Below are 17,736 nucleotides of genomic sequence, written 5' to 3' on the forward strand. Positions count from 1 at the left end.
TCCATCCTTCTAGGAACAGAATTACGTGCTTATTTACATTTTATGTTGAGTGAAGTTACACTGAGAGTCCATCTACATATTTTGTTTATTCTCTTATTTACTTGTTCTAAATGGAAAACAGTTTTATTTTTATGTCTCCACATTACTAATTGTATCTTACTGACGACCAATAACAGCAAATGCTGGAGAAAATGACAGTGTGATCACAAGAAATAGAGACGAAATGATATTACTCACTCTTGGCTATCACAGTGTTAAATGTCAACATCAATTTACAATATAACGAAAATATTTTGTCACAAAGTCTTTTATAAAACTCATTGTTGGCAAAACAATTGTAAATTATATTTTCTTAGAGGCAGAGATAACTTATGGTTTAGGCCATAATCAGAAAGGTAATTTTTTAAAGAATTTATTATCTGTCAAAACCAGTAGGACCAAGAATTTTCTTTTTTAATATAGTGATTAAAAAGAAAATATATGAAAAGTAATCCAGTGGGGGGAAAACAAAGCCTGTTTGCTTCACCCGGTGTAACCCTTCTTTTTAGTGACCCCTGCTGTTCACAAAGGAAAATAATTGTTACCAAGACAACTAGTAATTAGCTCCTTGATCATTTGGCTCCCAGTATGTTCTTTCCCTCTCTTGTTCCAAATAGATACTTTAAAAATGCCACTCCCAAGGTGCAGGTGCTTTAACAAAGTCAACAAATCACAATCCATACAAATAAAAATGACCAATATGCACATTTCGTTTATTTTGTACCAGAATTGTTAACCAGATTCCCAGAAGTCAGTCTGCAGAATGAAATATGTTGCACCTCTCTCGCCCACGGACTGGAATGCGGACAAGAGTTGGAGGAAAGAGATGAAACGTGCTTATAAAAATGGCTTTATGGGGAAGTCTTGCTGTTTTGTTAGAGTCGCATGCACATGAGTTGTGAAGAAGGGCTGGAAGGAGGCTAGGGACAGCACAGAGGAGAGAGAACCCAGATAGTGGCTGTGGAGGAAGCTGGAGCCATTCTAGCTGGTCTGAAAAGGAGAAGGAAAAGCAACCGGGAACGGGGTACAGGCTGGGGAGTGGGACAGTGGGTTTCACATACGTTATAGACAATGCTGAGAAGCTAGGGAAAGGGAGAAATACGTTCAGAAGAAATATGAATGTGATAATCCTGTTTTAGATTGCTGGTGGCCAAGGACTTAGGAAAAGCTTATCACAGCATCTCTGTAGGTCCTGCTGTTGTCTTCAACCCCCAGCTAACCATCTGTAGCTAAGCTGAGTGTATTGCTTTCCTATTACTTACGCAGTTTTGCAGTCTTTAAAGAAAGGTGAAATTTTATTTCAAAGGTCTGAACCGTGAAAACAGGTAACTCTCAAAGTGTGCAAGAAGCACAGAATTTGAATTACAGTGTTAGATCTCATGGAAAAATAGCTGCACTGCCACTGAAGCCTGTAGCACAACCCACACGCACAAGAGCACAGAACTGTGTGCATTTTCAAATACAAATACTCAAACATCCACAGAAGTTAAATATGATCAAATACTCTTTCTTGGGACAGGGACTGCTGTTTTGTTTGATGTTTGTAGACTGCGTAGCTGAAGGGCTGAAGGCTAAGGCTGCCGTTCATTAAGCTGCTTTTTTCGGTAGCGCGAGCTGCAGCTGTAAGATGCACGCAGCTTCTCAGTTTCTGTGTACTGCTCCAGCCTCAAATGATGTAAAGATACAATCTGTTACATAATTTATAGGAATGCAAGAAGTATTAAAAACAGAATATCACGTACTGTTTTGATGTTTAACTACCTTAAAATAAGGGACCGTGTCCTACTTTTAACCCTATTTTTAGGTTCATAGGAAACTCTTAACCATGATGCTTAATTATTCTTTCTACTGGCGAGAACATAAACTGCTGTAAATGTAATTTTGATGACTGATCCAATATTCTCTATCGTCTGGAAGGGGGTCGGAAACTGAAGCCAAGGAGTTAGACATAGATTACAATTTCATTTTACACTATCAATTACTTGGTGGTTTCTTTGTATGTTTTTATTCAGTAATACTAACCTGTGTGTTAATATGTGGTCCCTCAAATCGTTTTAAAATTCCTACTCAGTGACAATGGTAAGGTTTCTTACCCATGGGAATTACCTGAGGACTAATTCAAATAGGATTATACTAAGTTATAATTTTTGAAAATAAAATACCCTTCAGTATTAACTAAAAATTTACTTTCTTAGTATTTCTCTCCCAAACAATCATTAATATTCCCAATGGGAACACGACCAAGCTACAGTTTTCCACTTCAAGATTTGTTTTTAATTCAATACCTAAAGGACAGAATAGATTGCTGTGTATTTTTTGGAAGGTGTATTTCTTCTGTTGCTTTTGAATTAATCTGGGTAAGAGCTTTGCAGTCATAACTTATTATCGCAGAATCTTACAGACGATAGTGTTCTTGATACATTAGAAGAAGAGGAACAAATACTTTGCTTTCATGAGAACTAAGTGCTTTAGGAATAACAAACAATTCTGTGATGTTCTGCATAATTGGATTTAGTGTTCCTTCAAGAGATTGCTGTGAAGCTGTCTATAATACACTTTTGGTTTCCTGGATGATTCTAGCCTTGCATAAATTTGAGTTGACAAAATACATGGTACTTTTTATAGCTATGCTAAGAGAATAATCATTTCATTTTTGGCAGAAGCCCAGAAGCTGAGAACAGCTGTTTCTTATCTCTGGTTACCAGTGCGAGTTTACTGCCCATTACAAAGCTAGTGCAGGTAATGGACATATATATTTAATTCCTGGTTAAGACCATTTTAGTAGTCCATCTAAAACTCTTGCTAGCAAAGACTTTTTTTTTAATATATGACACTCTAGTATCCCTGTGTGCTACAGCACTCAAGAAGCAGACGTTTTCCTGTTTGCTAAGCGTAATTCAAAAGTGTTTTATTGTTCTACCTTGCACAGCATAAGAACTCATTACCATACACCCAGCTACTTGCAATGCTGTTGGCTGAAATTAAATACTGCAACAAAATATGGGGTATTTTAAGAGTGCATTTAAATTTCTCTGTGCTTTATTTGCATTGATATACATTTTAACGGTTACCTAATTTGGGAGTTTCATTTCCTTCTGTTGGTGTGCTAACATCTGAGACTTGCTTTGCCTATTCAGCTTGAGTGAACATGGTTCTTGACGGTAGGCCTACATCCTTATTTGTTTGCAGAATGTATAATGAAACGGCAGCATGCTGGCTCTCTGAACTTCAGCAGTATTTTAACCTATGTGGGGATCTGAATGAAATATTAAATAGGACGATAGTGTAATTTTATCTGTGTTGATATTACAAAAAATAATCTGATAAATATTTCACTTTAGCACTACAAACATAATGAAAAATACATATATGTTTACTAATAGTAAACTATTTCTCCTCCAGCTATTCAAAGAGTAAATTTAGTACGTCCACATTTAAAAGTTACTCTCAGTGGTCCTTATTTACACAGTCAGCACACACATCTAGTCACTATATCATGGCATGAGCGTACATTTTCAGTTCTAAATACAAAGAAAATCTTTTGACTCTTATTTGTCACTAGGGGTTAAAGTATTGGGAAACAGGTTTAGAACAGAAACCGCAAATTAAGACTGCCTAGTGCCCATGCACCATTATGTATATCGTCTCAATTTATTTTTTTTTTAGAAACTTACTATATTTATTACATATACATTTCAGCATCATAATAGTTAAAGCTGAGCTCATTTTTGTGTTCACAATCAAGACAGTGCACTACCTGCTTGGTGGCCGCAGTAGCTGTAACTCAGCAAGGTGCTTAATTAGGTCCACATTTTAATAATGCCAATAATTCACTGATTCAGCCTAGGAACTCTACCTGCGTGACTTACATTGTTCTACCTAGCATTATCATCATTAATATCTTTATGCAAACATAGAGCTAGGAGTTTGTTTATTTATTCACATAAAGTTTGTTTTCATACCAGTTACTTTCACTGCAGCAAGGTATGGTGTTGGTGACTTCAGATAAAGGCAGGCAGGGAGGACAAAACGATGAGTCAATCTTTGCATCTGGGAAGACTCCGATTCCCCAAGAATCAGAAGTTCACACCTGTGTAAGGTACCTTAACCTTTCAAAGAAGATGTGTTGAGTACTATTCCAATTATTTTCAAATGACACCATCATAAATGAGAAGCTACTGCTTTCCAGACTATAAGGAGCTTATGCTTCTCTTCTGAGACAATATGCTAAAGCAACATTTCCCCTCCATAATCAGTTCATGATATACGCTGGCAGGATGCCATCTCCAATACATATGCCTGCGCAACAGTGACACAATAGAATTGTTTGCATAACCTATGAGTTCTTTGAGATCCTTTGCAACAAATGTCAGAATACATCTGTAAAATACAATTGTGTCCCCCCCGCAAATTCACAGTGAATTGATTTCTGAATTATGTGCATTTATTATTGTACGAGGTGAGAGCGAAGAACAATCAGATCGCGCTGTGTAGCACTGAGGTCCAATGTTGCACCGTGTAGTTGAGAAACTGATGCCAGAATATATCAGCTCCACAATTTAGAAGTTACAAGGCAGAAGCATCAATCAAAACCTGTCTTTCATAAGGACTACACAGCATGGGGTCTATTCGGCTCCAAGCCCCAGCTCGTGGTGCTGCACACGTGCATTTCAGAGATGGCGAGAGCTTCTTCTCGGCTTGGGTTCTGCTGTTCTTAAACCCAAGCAAACACTCACTGCTTCCCTGCAACACTAGCAGTACCATCTGTCGCTGTAGCACACGTGCAGACATTTACTGCATATACATTTTCAGAACACTTCTAACTAGTTTGAAGAAGGGATTATATTAGTCATGAAAAAGTTCAGCATGTGATCAGGGCCAATGACAACAACGGTCATTGTACAAGAGTTATAAAAGAGGAGGACTTGCCACCCTGTGTTTCCTGCTGGAATCTTTACGGCCAATTTAATATTTCTCACCTGCAGCCTAGGGCCAACATTATATGATATAACCTAAATAATGCATGCCTTTAATCACGAACGCTGTTTCCAGAAGTTTCCAAATGCCACTTGTAACACGAAATACAAAATCCATCTAATGCTCATTTTCCTAAATGTCACACTACTGCAAGATGGCAAAAATACAAGCATCTACCTGTTTAATAATACAGCAAAGGGATATAATCTGTATTGATCCGCATATCCCAAGTTACAGGTACTTCACGTTGCTAACTTGTGTTGCACTTTTATGCTCTTAAAAATAAAGTCTCTAAAACTGGCTCATTAAATGAGGTCATAGAATGACCTAATCAAATTGCTGGTGATTTTTCTGCAAATGGAATTAGATAAATAGAAAAATAAGTCTTTGCTAAATATTCCATGTCTCACACAGCAAAACACAACAGAAAACTCTAATATATGTGTCTAGAATATGCCTACTGTACCACAGCCCTGGAGTTTGAGGAAAAGGAACGTCCTAAACTAAACACAGCGTACATCTCAGGACAACATGAAAAATGAAATAGTTTTCATTTAGGCTTCCCAAATCCAATGTTACTCCAGAAAGATTATAAAATACTGGGGGGAAGATTCTGTCTTGGCAACTTGCCAATTCAGACAGTGGACAAAAGTATAATAGGAAATAACCTATCTTTTGAGTCTTATACTCCTTAAGAGTAAAAAAATAATATTTAATTACTTGCAAGTTATTTAGCATTGCAGAATATAGAATTATCTACCAACCAAGGATAGGCTGCTATAAAAAAAAAAAAGACAACAGCAATTTTCCTGACCACTCCTCCCCCACCCAAAACCCCTGCTTTAAAATAAATACTATACAGCATTCGAATTGATGACAAATGAAAACCAAGAACACAAGAGAGGGATTTAGCATGAATTATTTTTAAGTACCATTCTAAGATATTTTTTATTGGAAGCCTTTTTTCCTAAACACAAGATATTAATTACAAGGAAAAATTGTCTGCTTCCAGGTGAAGAGAGGGGGAGAACATCATCATCTGAAAACTGACTTCATCATTTTGTTCAGAAATTTGTATCCCAATGTATCATAGTGGGAAGGGTCACAGAAGTGCAGGAAAGAGGAAAACATAGGTATAAAGCTGGGTTTCCATAAATTCTATTTCATTGTGAATTGAATATTTTAAGTTTTATAGAGAGATTCTCTGTGGTTTTCCTGAGAAGAAAATATAATGAAAAAATTAAAGCTCACAAGAGGAGGAGTGGTGATCATATGACCTGATGACATACTTTCATTGTAAAAATTATTCTACTCATTTTATTCCAAAAGTAAGAATAAAGAGATTCTCTCAAAATATGCCAATGTGATATTTCTCTTAAAACCCTTTAGCAGTCAGGCAAAGGCTAGCTCTTCCAGAAGTTTTAGATATGGTCACGATACTCTAAATAAGAAGAAATGGACCGAAGACAATTTCCCCTAACTTTAAACCTGATTTACCCATCACACAAGTCTTGAGGTTGAATTGGTGCCCAGTGCTGCTACAAATTCCCCATGATAACAACAGCAAGACCTGTGAACTTGTTTTGGTTGGTACTTTAATAGTTTCCTTTTTTTCCTTTTTCAGAAGCACATGCAGTCATTTTGCATTTATACAAAAGTAGAAAAAAGTTTTCTAACAATCAGGCTCCTCTAGCTAATATTACCATATTTAAATGCAATAATAAAATCCCTTTGCGTCCAGAGAGTTCTCAGAGTTAGGCTTATTCTTTTGTGACCACTTACCCTCTATCTTTATATTACTATCTGGGAATATTTTCTATTCAAAACATTCAATGTGATATCTAAAAATATTAAATCATGTATCCAAAAGACACAGATGAATGGACACGGTCTTCAATGTCTGCACATCAAAAGTGATGTCTGGAAGACAATATAATACAATGTATGCAGTGAGAAATAAGAGAGAAAAGTGTAGATTATATTCCAGTGCTAACAGCTATCAGGTGGATGGGTAAAGTGTCTTAAGGGTCCTAGAGCCCTGTCATTTTTAGAGTCAGATGTTTTAATTAGCAGGACTTGCCCTTTTAAAGATGTCTGCCTGGGCAAGAAAGAGCTTCACTAATCTTCACTTTGCATAATAATCAGCACTTAGCCAGAAGGTGGGAAATGTGAGTACTTGAATTCTCTCCCAACTTCCAGGGATTCAGACCCACATCTCCAATTTCTGCGGAGAGCGGCCTAAATAACTGCAGGGAAACACAAAGGCAGAGAAAGAGGAAGAAAAAAACCCAGATCTGAACCTTAATAGCTCTGAGCTTATCCTGAGAAGGAGAGACCTAGGCTGCATAGCCCACTCCTGCAATCATATTTTTTATTTTTAAGCGACAATTGTCTGACATAAAATGCAGCAGATGCACTCCGATGGCTAGCTTGCAATACAAACTGTTGGCTCCAGCATTCGTAACCTTTCTGTTTCTGAACGAAAGCTCTACAGCTACCTCATTTCATGTTGAATTCAATGCTGTTCCTCCTTGGAAGTCCAAAACTTAAAGGCATAGTTAGGTATGTCCAGTTAAAATATAGTTCCTAGCACATATTTAGGTATACAGATTTAAAAGTCTGGGTCTGATGTATCCAGGTAGCAGAAGCTTGTAGCCTGGGAAATACAAATCACAAGATGTTAGCTAGATGTAAATCAGCCTTTTCGACTTGCAAACCTAATGTTCTTTCCGTTCCTCCCATTTCCAGTTTCTTCACCTTGATGAAAGTCCATGTTCTCTGAGCTTAGGAATCACAAGCAGCACCTGGGATCTCCCAGTCATGCTCGTAAGTAATTGCCAGTTATATCTGAGCACTATTTTCGTGCAGTCACTTCATCGACATGCTATACATACGAACAGATGGCTCATACTGGAGCTGGACAGTAAATTACAAGGTTTGCTTATGCTTTTAAAGATGTGATTGCTGAAAAATAGAAGGTATTACAAGTAATGCACATGAATGAGCTATCACATTAAAAATTGGATTGATGGGAGGCTGGCTAGCACAGCAAATGATATTAAAAACAATCTGACATCAATCCTACCTCTCATTTATTGCATCTCAAAAAAAAAAGTACTAACTGTTGTGACAAATACAGATGGGTCCTCCAAAAATAGACAGTGAATCCTGTTCTTTGTAAGACACAGCATCACAAAATAAAATAGAGAAATCGGAAAAGTAAAATTATTCCAGAGGAGTCACTGAAAATCTTGGAGCTGGCATAATGTTTGAAATTTGCAGGTACTCTTTTTCACACTTCAGTTACTGTATATAGTTTCCAAATTAAGCACCATGATCCATGAAAGGATCACAGATTTTTTTTAATTACTTTGCTAAATATTTACCAATGTCTCTTTAATAGAAAGGGGATTTTTTTTTTTTTTTTTTTTACACCCTCATTGAGATCATTCAAATTAAACAGCAAAGTCTTCACAACCAACAAACTCACTCTGTGGATTCACGATATAATGTCTTGCACATTAATACATTTATCAGCTGTATCTTAACAGCTACTGCTGTGAATGCTAGGAGTCTCCGTCCTTGGCAAGGAATAAACTGAGGAGGAGCTGGGATTCTGTGGAGACTGGCAGAGTGAAATGAGTTTGGGGAAGCATGAAGGACGGATCAGAAGATCAAGGGCTGAGGTGAAAGCGCCCAGCAAAAAAATGTAGGAGGCCTGGAGGGAGGCAAGTGCCTGTACTGGCAGAAAAGCAACGACAGTTTTGGTGAGAGTCCTTTACACTTGAGGGCAGCCCAAAGCCTTGCTATAGGCACACAAGTGTATACTAGCTCCTTTGTCATTACTTTTTTAACTTGCAACCAGGAGATGTCCGAATTATCCTGTGCCACAATATAGAAAAACAGTCACCTGGTCATTTAGAAGAAGAATGAAAAGAGAAGGTCAAACTGCATGAAAGGACAATGGAGAAAAATTGTCCCTAAATTAAAAATGCTATAAAGGAGGAGACTTGGTGGTTGTTTCTTTTTTTTTTTTTTTCTTTTTCACTCCTTATCTCTCTAGCTCACACCTTCCTTCCCATCTCTCTCAGAAACAGCAGTAAGAATAGCTCTCAGAACAGGCTGCAAGTGCTTAGAAACAGGGACAACCACTTGATTCCTTGCCTGAACTGGGCATGACAAATACGAGGTCCCTGCCTCACTCCCCCATTACTTTTGTGCTAGTTTTTCAACAGCCCTATGCAGCTTCAGTTCCAACCAAGCAGAAACAGACAGATGATGCTGTAATTTCTATATATAGAATAATAACAAACACGTAAAAAACATTACTGCAGATTAGCAGCTCATATTTATTTCATCCAGATAGGAAAGAAACGTAATTCAGTTACTGATTTAACGTGAACTTGATTACAGTACCACCCTTTTTGCAGAACTACTTAGAGGTAGACCAAATCTAAAAGGCCAATTTTTCATATAAGTATATAAACACAGTTGAGGACTGAAGATCATCACCCACACACATTAAGGTGAGCAAGCATGTATGATAGAGGGAAAGTTGATGCTGAGTTTGAGAAGATGAACTGATTATTACTGGCATATAAGTTAGGTATGAAATAGCCAATAAATTGCTTATTTTCCTTACTTATTACAGTTTGCATTGATCTTGTGTGTATCTCAGCTCCTTAGATAAAAATGCTCTGTGAGTTGATCTTATAAAATAAAACCAGAGAGCAGAACTACCATGATTCATCTTTTCACTCTTGTTGCCACAGCTAGTCCAACTTGGACTCTCTTTGCCATACACTGAAAGATCATTTACAAGCCATTAAATTCACCTTCATTTGACCTGCCCAATTCTTTTTGGCAACCCTTATATTTGACTTGTTCATCCCCAAAAGTACAGATACAGAAACAAGACTAGAGCTAGATGGCAAAGACTCTGACACTCTCTCCCCTGCAGCGCTGCCTCTCCAATAGATGTGCTTCTGTCAGGGTAGGGATGCAGCAGAGGCAGTACATGAAAAGCACGTAAAAGCATGATATTTTCCTCAGGTAGTACATGACACCGAGGAACTTGATGCTTTTGGAATTTGATGCCTATGAAAGATGGGACAGATAGATGCACTGGCAGTTTTCAGTGACAGAACACTTATACTTGGGAAGGATTCTATAGATATTTTCAGTGCTTCAAGCACACGTGCATGCAAAAGTTAGGTAAGAATGTGTATTTGCACATGTATTTGCATACACGTCTAAGAAAGAGAGACAGAACAAACAAATACACATAGCCAAATCACTGAGAAAAAAAGGACATTTCCAAAGTCAACACCTGGCTCCTTTTCCTAAAGCAATCCTCAAGTGGTGAGAAGTGTCCAGAATCATTTCCACTCCTTGCTGGCTCTGGTTAGTACACAGAAGAATAGTGTATTTTGTCTCAGCATCTCACTAATTGGTGGGTGGGCTCAAAGAGGCAACTATCATAACACTGAGCAACTTTTGGATTGGTGTAGGTTATCAGAAATAAGGCAATATGGGTCTAGGACATAACTGTCACACAAGTTGCCTGGCTGCACTCAGCACCGGCACAGAGAACAATGACGTGCTCTTCAGTGTGATAACGTAGTTCAGGTCAGTCTAGTCTCTTCCAGACTGCAATATAGGCTGCCTTAATTTACCCTTCATGTTTATTCTTTCACCAGGAACACACTGTGTGTCTTAAGAAAAACAGGCATCTTCTTGCATATTGCAGTCATGTCGTATACCCGTAACAACTCTCACACATTCAATCTTAACAAGTCTGCTTTGCAGTTATATGTATTGAGCTGACTAATTAGTCCCAGTGATTAAGAGTTAATTAAAATAGATTTTGAAAAAGTAGTAGAAATCACAAAAATAGGGCTTGTTTCTTCACAGGATCATAATTTGATAAAATAAGGTGCAGGGTTGAATCATTGGGAGCCTGCATTATGCTTATATGGCACAACATTGACTCTGGTTTTGAATTTGCAGTTCACCCCACCGAGAATTTTCAGTTTCCCATTGAAATTTTCAGTGGAAAAAATGGTTAACCAGTTCAAATTACAATGCAGTATCAGCTGACGAGAAGTTTGTCCTCTACCCCACTGTGAACGTAGCTATGCAATAATAGTAACATCTATTTCTGATGTCTGGGTAGTTTGTCCCTCTGCATATAGGAGACCATTATCCTGTGACTATGTTCTGTTCTGCTGATATAATCTCTTAAATAAAGTTTTACTGTTTACTTTCCTTAATTGAAGTACAATAGAAAAGACACAGCCTTTAAGAAGCTTCACTTTAGTCACTGCCTTGGAGCTTTGAAGGTGTTTCAAGTTGTCTTTCAGTGTACTTCAAAACATCCTTGATAAAAGAGTGTGTGTGGAGGTGGAGTGGGAATATTACTAGCAATTATATTTTATGCAGAGTTGTAAAAAGTTTACTTAACTGCCATCTTTCCCGCTATGGTTTTGATCCTCTCACGGCTCTGCTAAGTGATCAAATCCTGCAAAGTATTTTTCTTGCAGGTCTTATTTTGCGCCTTTTTGGAGCTGAATATTTCTTTGAACAGATAAACCATTTTTTTTTTTTTAATCCTTTCTGGGTTACAATCATCAGAAACTTATACAATTTTTAATATCATTTTAATTCGCTAGTCCTAAAAGGGAACCTTCAAACAATGAAGACCAGCCTTGCATTGACAGATGTATGGACAAACAGACTTGATACTGGCAGATATTTTCCTTTTACCCTGGGCTATATGAACTTACTTAACAGTGTTCTGCTCCCAGTAATGAAAAAAAAAAAAAGAACAATATTATAATACAGTCTAAAATAGAAACTCATAGCAACAATAACCGGCGCATGGCTACAAAAATATCAATTAACTGTGTATGCAAGCTGAGCAAGAAAAATGGGCAATTACTCACTGGTAAGAAAATGCTGGGAAGTAGGGCCAAAATCCCTGTGAGCTTCATGCAGTTGCCTGATGCGCTCATCAATGGCCACCTGTTAAGAGAGGAGAAAGAAAATGACTCTTCTAAACAAGTAACAACTAGCAATTAGAGTTAGATACTTTTTTTCATTAGAGAACATTCTGTTTAAAATTAAACAAGCTCCTGCAACAATCGTTACCCCTCAGGGCTTAACTGAGATTTAATGCGTCTTATCCAACAGAATGGAGGTCAAAAAAGATTTGGGTTTGGGTTTAGGCAGTTCCCCCCCCCAACTTTAACTGATGCTAGAACAAGTTGAAAATGAAAAGGCTGATAAATAAAAACAGAACAAATTGGCCTGACTTTATGTACCTGAAAAGAATACGACTGTCGCTTACCAATATTGAAGTCAGAAACATCCCTCTATGTTGATACTTTTACAGAACTACCTCAAAGTACTTTTTAAGAGTATGCTATTATAAATCAGCATGTGACAAGTAATCTTTTTTAATGTGGACATGATAACTGTATTTTAACCGAGTGCTGAAATGAGGGTAACCAAAGAGCATCTGGTACCAACATTTCTGTTCTTTTAAACAGCCAAATCCTACCCCCTTGACCCTTTCCTTGGAAGAGTCCTTTGAAGAACATGTTGTTCCTAATGTTTTGTTGGGTTGGTGTACTGCATGAAAACACAGATGCTAGTTGTAAGATTGGTTTTATATTTATCCTTGAAAATCCTGGTAAATATCAAGCAAGCAGCCAAGAGGGGGTGGTTGCTATAAGATTCCATAGTGTATGAATGACATCTACCAGCAGCTTTATAGCCTGTACGCTAAAAGCATACCATCACTGAGTTAGGCCTAAAAATAGGATTAGATAAAGCAAGGAAAAATGTTTGAAAGTAATCATAGAATATTTTAGAAATGTATTAAGTAAAATAACTGATAGGAAGCAGATTCACTTATCTTAAATATTGCCTGTAAGAGCAAGTGTTGTATCAACACTGGCAAAGCAGAAGGTAAAAGCGATTGGTCTGTTTTTATTGGCCTAAGCGTGATATATGTAACCAGGAAACAAATAGGTTGCACAAGTAAAAAGCAATCTGCATTTTAAAACTTCCAGGGATTTTTTTGGTTGGTGGTAAGAAGAAACAATTGTATAATAACTGGGTACGATTCAGTTAGAAGGGAAAAATAATGGTAGAATTGACTAGCTCTTTGATATGGCTGTGTTTGCCAAATAACCCCTAGCCCCCAAAATCTTGTTTTGCTAAACACAGTAGAAATTTAACATCAGGACATGATTTTTTTTTTTGCTTACAGTTTCAAAACTGACACTATGACCAAAAGGCTCCCCTTCCTTTCTTTCCTCAAGCCATTTTTCAGGTGCTTCTCCTGCAGCTTCCTCCATTCCTATGCCACCTTTTCCCTTCTGGCTTCCTCTACACAGACACGATCAATGTGATTTTTTGCTAGTCCCCATCGACCAGCACCTCCCCGCATAGCTCAGCTACTAGCATATCACCATGTAGCCTCTGTTCTTATTTCTACTGTTTTCTTGAATCCAGAATTGCTCACAGAGCAACATTTCTACTGGTAGGTTTAAGGCAGGCACGTGCTGGCTCAGTCCTATGACCTGTGCTTTTTTTGCTTAATCTTGCTGATTGCTTAGCTAGACAAAACTAAGCCTAGGAAGAGTCTGAACTCCGGATGACTTCTGACACTGTGAGTAGAAGGTGGCTGGGTAAAGGACATTTTAAGTCTAAAGTGAATTGCATGGATAGATGTTCTGTTAAGCAATGCTTTGTACTGGGGACTGGCTTTGGGCTTGAATTCGCATATAATTCAAAGCTTAGACATAAGGTAGGGAAGTCTGTAAGTGCATAGAAAACAATGATAGGGCTGCTTCTGGTCAGCAATATTGTTAGCTTAAGTACAGAAGCATAAACTAATGTGATACTATTTTTAATCAAGAAATGGCCTTTCAATGAAGACTAGGAAGATAATCTTAAAGATACTTAAAACAAACACGCAAATAAAAAAATATGGGAAAAAGTATTAAAGGAAATATATATACTCTTTGGAACCCTCTTAAAATAAACCTCATAACATACTTATTTTGTCATTAGGACATTATTGGTTAGTAAAGAAACATAAGGCTCCTCCTTTATATTAGTTCTTACTTTTCAGCAAGTCAGCTAGGATGGAAAAAGTACTTTCTGGCATGCAGAACCTCTAAGGAGAATGAGAGCTCTACAAATACACAGCGGGGAGCAGTGTTTCGTATAGAAGAATGACAACAGCCAGCTTGTGTTCAGAACAGAGTAGGGGAACCCTTGGGTATGTGTAACCACTGCCAGCTCACAGCCTGTATAACTTCTTTAAGTGTGCTAAAACTGAGAATTTCAAGCACTTCAAATTTCAATCACTTCAAAATATACAGGTGAGCTTTGAGCTGCACAGAATTATCAAACAGATTTTTAGCCATATATGCACATCCAGCAAAATAAAATACCTTACACACTTCAGGGTAAATTTTCAAACCGAACAGGTTGGATGTGAGCCAGGAAATACCTCTGTCTAGAGGTAGATTTTGTCGACACAGACATAAATAAAACATTGGGAAATCTTGAGTATTCTCCAGGAACTAGCACCTGAGAACATAGAAAGTTACTCCACTCAGCTGCCAGGAAATACCACTTATCGATGTACCAGCATACTACCTTTTAGGTGCCAAAAGATGAACTCACTATTGATGGTAGAGCAAGGAAAATTATTGCAGTCAGTCTCTATGAACTTTACCAAGACTAAGATGTAAATGATAAAATAACAGAATTTGAACATGGGGCTATTGTGAACAATAACAACCCCCACTGGACAAACGATGATTACTTAAAGTTACAGAAGAATGATTTTATTGGATCAGAGACACAGAGTTGGATTTGGCTTTGTGGCTTACATCCTAACTACCTGGAGAAGGAGTATGTCATCCACCTTAAGTCCTCATAACTGATTTGTGATTCTTGAAAAAAATTCTCACTGGTACCTAAATTATTTTTTTTAATTCATTTTCAGAAAGAAGCTATAGATAATTCCTAAATTTTAAGTTTTGTCTTGTTTTCTTCCAAGTCAAGTGAAATAGGTTCCTCCAATATAAGCACAAACAGTATCCTATGTATTTGTGTATGCTACACTCTGAACAAGTGCAGTTTTCCTTAGAACAAAATGATGTTGTGAAAAATTGGAGCTGTGTGTGAAGAAAACAGCAAAATTTTGAACCCGATTCAAGCATTCATTTTCCTTGCTTAAATGGAAGAAAACATACAGGCTGTGAATTAGTTTTGCAAATACATGCCCCCCCCCCATGTCTCAATAGCCAAAGGAAAAATTATGTCTTCTGACTTCAGTAATCTCTTCCTACTAGTATCAGCTTAGCCAGACTAATATGCAAAAAGTAATCATTTTAAGGGTACTATCACCAGTATGTAACATGCAAGATGGGACTATGGATATCTTTTAGGTAAAACTCTCTACAGTATTTCTCACCAAGCATTGTTACTTAAAAAAATAATAATAAAAAAATCATTAGGTAGATTTCCAAAAAGTCGGCTATTGCTTTATCTGAATCAAGATATGAGAATTTGGTTTTAACTGACCAAAATCTTTTTATATCTGATTTTGACTTAAAAACAAACATTAGGATTTTCTGTGATCAGGATACTTAAACTGCTGCTTTTCTTCACTGAGGGTACATGCTTCAAGAGACATGCATTTCCATTATTTGTTTAATCCGCTGTTTTACATAACATTTACCTTCTTTCAGTCCTAACAAATGAAAGGGCCACAGTAGTGCAGTAAACATTATACTTGAAGATGAAGACAGTAATATTAAAAATCCTATACTGGTTTTAAGTGATATTGACATGGAACATAAACAGCTTCTGCTAAACAAACAAACAAATGCTATTTAAAGTTCCTCTCCTTTAAAGACTTTGAAAACATCTGATGAAACGAATTCTGTTTCTCATCATTTGGATGAAGCCATGGGAATTGAACAGATAATCAGTTTCACATAAACAGATTACAACAATAACAAAAGCAAAGCTATGTCATGTAGTTGTTAAGAATAGTTTATAAGTACTTTACCTAATGTAGGGGTTCAACCTTGAAAACACCTGTTACAACAGCTCCACTGAAATCAGAATAAGGATTTGATGGATTTGACTTGGGTCTACTAATCAATCTTTTTTTTTTTTTTTTTAATTTTGCTGGGGTTTAACTGAGAACATTTTTATTGCATCTAAAGCATTCTTTGTTTACGTCCACACTACAAAACAGGCATAGATGAAGAGGCAATATTAAGTTGTTTCATTCCCAGTATTTTCCATGTTCTCGAAAAGTACCTAACACCAACTATTAAGGTGTGCTGGAGTTGCTAAGCTATTCAGAAAGATGTGGTGGAGGAAGGGGGCACACCCCATCATGTTGTTAAAGTTGTGCCTGCAAATAACGAGCAGCCTCAGCAAAGAGCTGTAAAAATGGTCTCTCTCTCTCTCTATCCATTAATCTTGTATTCTTGGATATACAGATTCCATACTGGGACAATATAATACTCAGCCTAGGCCTAGCACTGTGTCTTAATCCTGCCCCAGTCTTCCCCATGGCTTTGATGCTCAACTGAACACGTTCAGTAGAGGAAACTACCACTGGGGCACTTGCGCAGATAATCTCTGATCACTAGGCTAAAATGTAATCTGCAAAATGAGTGGCTCCAACGCTGCATGAGTGAAGGGGAGCGGTGGAATGCCTGTTTGTGCTCAGCACACTTAGAGAACTCACATTCAATGCACTCTGCAAGGAATTTACTCAAAGAAGTCTTATTTGTGAATCTTAAATGGCCACGGACAAATGGCCAATGAAGTAGTGAGAAAACGTCAGGCAAACAGGGAATGTTACAGGTGAAGATGTGAATGCCTCCACCCTCATTAGCATTGAGGCAATTCAGAAAGAGACTTCTGTGGGTTCCAAACTCTAATTCAAGAATTACACCTGAATTATAATTCAATTCACTTCTCTATCCCAGTCGTCTGTTTGGACACATCCTTTTATAAAGATGAAGAACAAAGCACACAAAACCACTGAAATGTTAGTTATCTATTAAACACTCTTTATGTATCTCCCGTCTTGATATATTCATATAATGTCTCTTGCAGTGCTTCTTTAAAGAGATCTAGCATGCAACTGCATTTGGCTTTCCTAGCCAATGTGAATGGCAAATGTGCAAGTACACACTCTTGAGCAAAAAAGCACAAACACCTACAGTTCTTCCTAAATGACACTAACAAAAATGGCTTTGCTCTACTATAGCATGGTTTAGTTCAACTGCTGCCATGCTAGTGAAACAGCTAAAAAGATGCATTATACACTCATCTCTCCCTGCTTGAAAGCATTATATCTCGCAAAGACTATTTCCTGTAAAAAGATTTAATAATTTTCTTCTCATTCTAATTTTTAAACTGCAATCACATGTTCATAATATTTACATTTTTCTTAGAATATTTGATAAGCAAGGAAATAAAGAAGCTTATTACAGAAACGGGTTAAATTAGTATCCATTAGCCTCTTGCAGTGTGATCGAGTTGCCATAATTGAAAATAACTGTCAATTTTCTCCTAAAAGGCTAGAAAGAGATGGAAGTGCTTCAGAAGAAACGATGTGCAGAACAATGAATCAAAACCCATTCTGCTGATAGAGTGGTTATTTGTTTG

General features: G+C 37.3%; 1 protein-coding gene across 23 annotated transcripts in view; it reads right to left on the minus strand.

The window, feature by feature from the left end:
• Positions 1-17,736, minus strand: part of DMD (dystrophin) — a 1,308,223-nt gene that overhangs the window by 119,119 nt on the left and 1,171,368 nt on the right. For all 23 annotated transcript variants that reach the window (XM_069784897.1, XM_069784898.1, XM_069784912.1 and 20 more), the window contains one exon: positions 11,961-12,039. In XM_069784897.1, coding sequence (XP_069640998.1) covers positions 11,961-12,039 — 79 coding nt within the window. The remainder of the gene's footprint in view (positions 1-11,960; positions 12,040-17,736) is intronic.

Source organism: Haliaeetus albicilla, chromosome 6 (genome assembly GCF_947461875.1).
Source record: "Haliaeetus albicilla chromosome 6, bHalAlb1.1, whole genome shotgun sequence".
Classification (NCBI taxonomy): Eukaryota; Metazoa; Chordata; class Aves; order Accipitriformes; family Accipitridae; genus Haliaeetus; species Haliaeetus albicilla.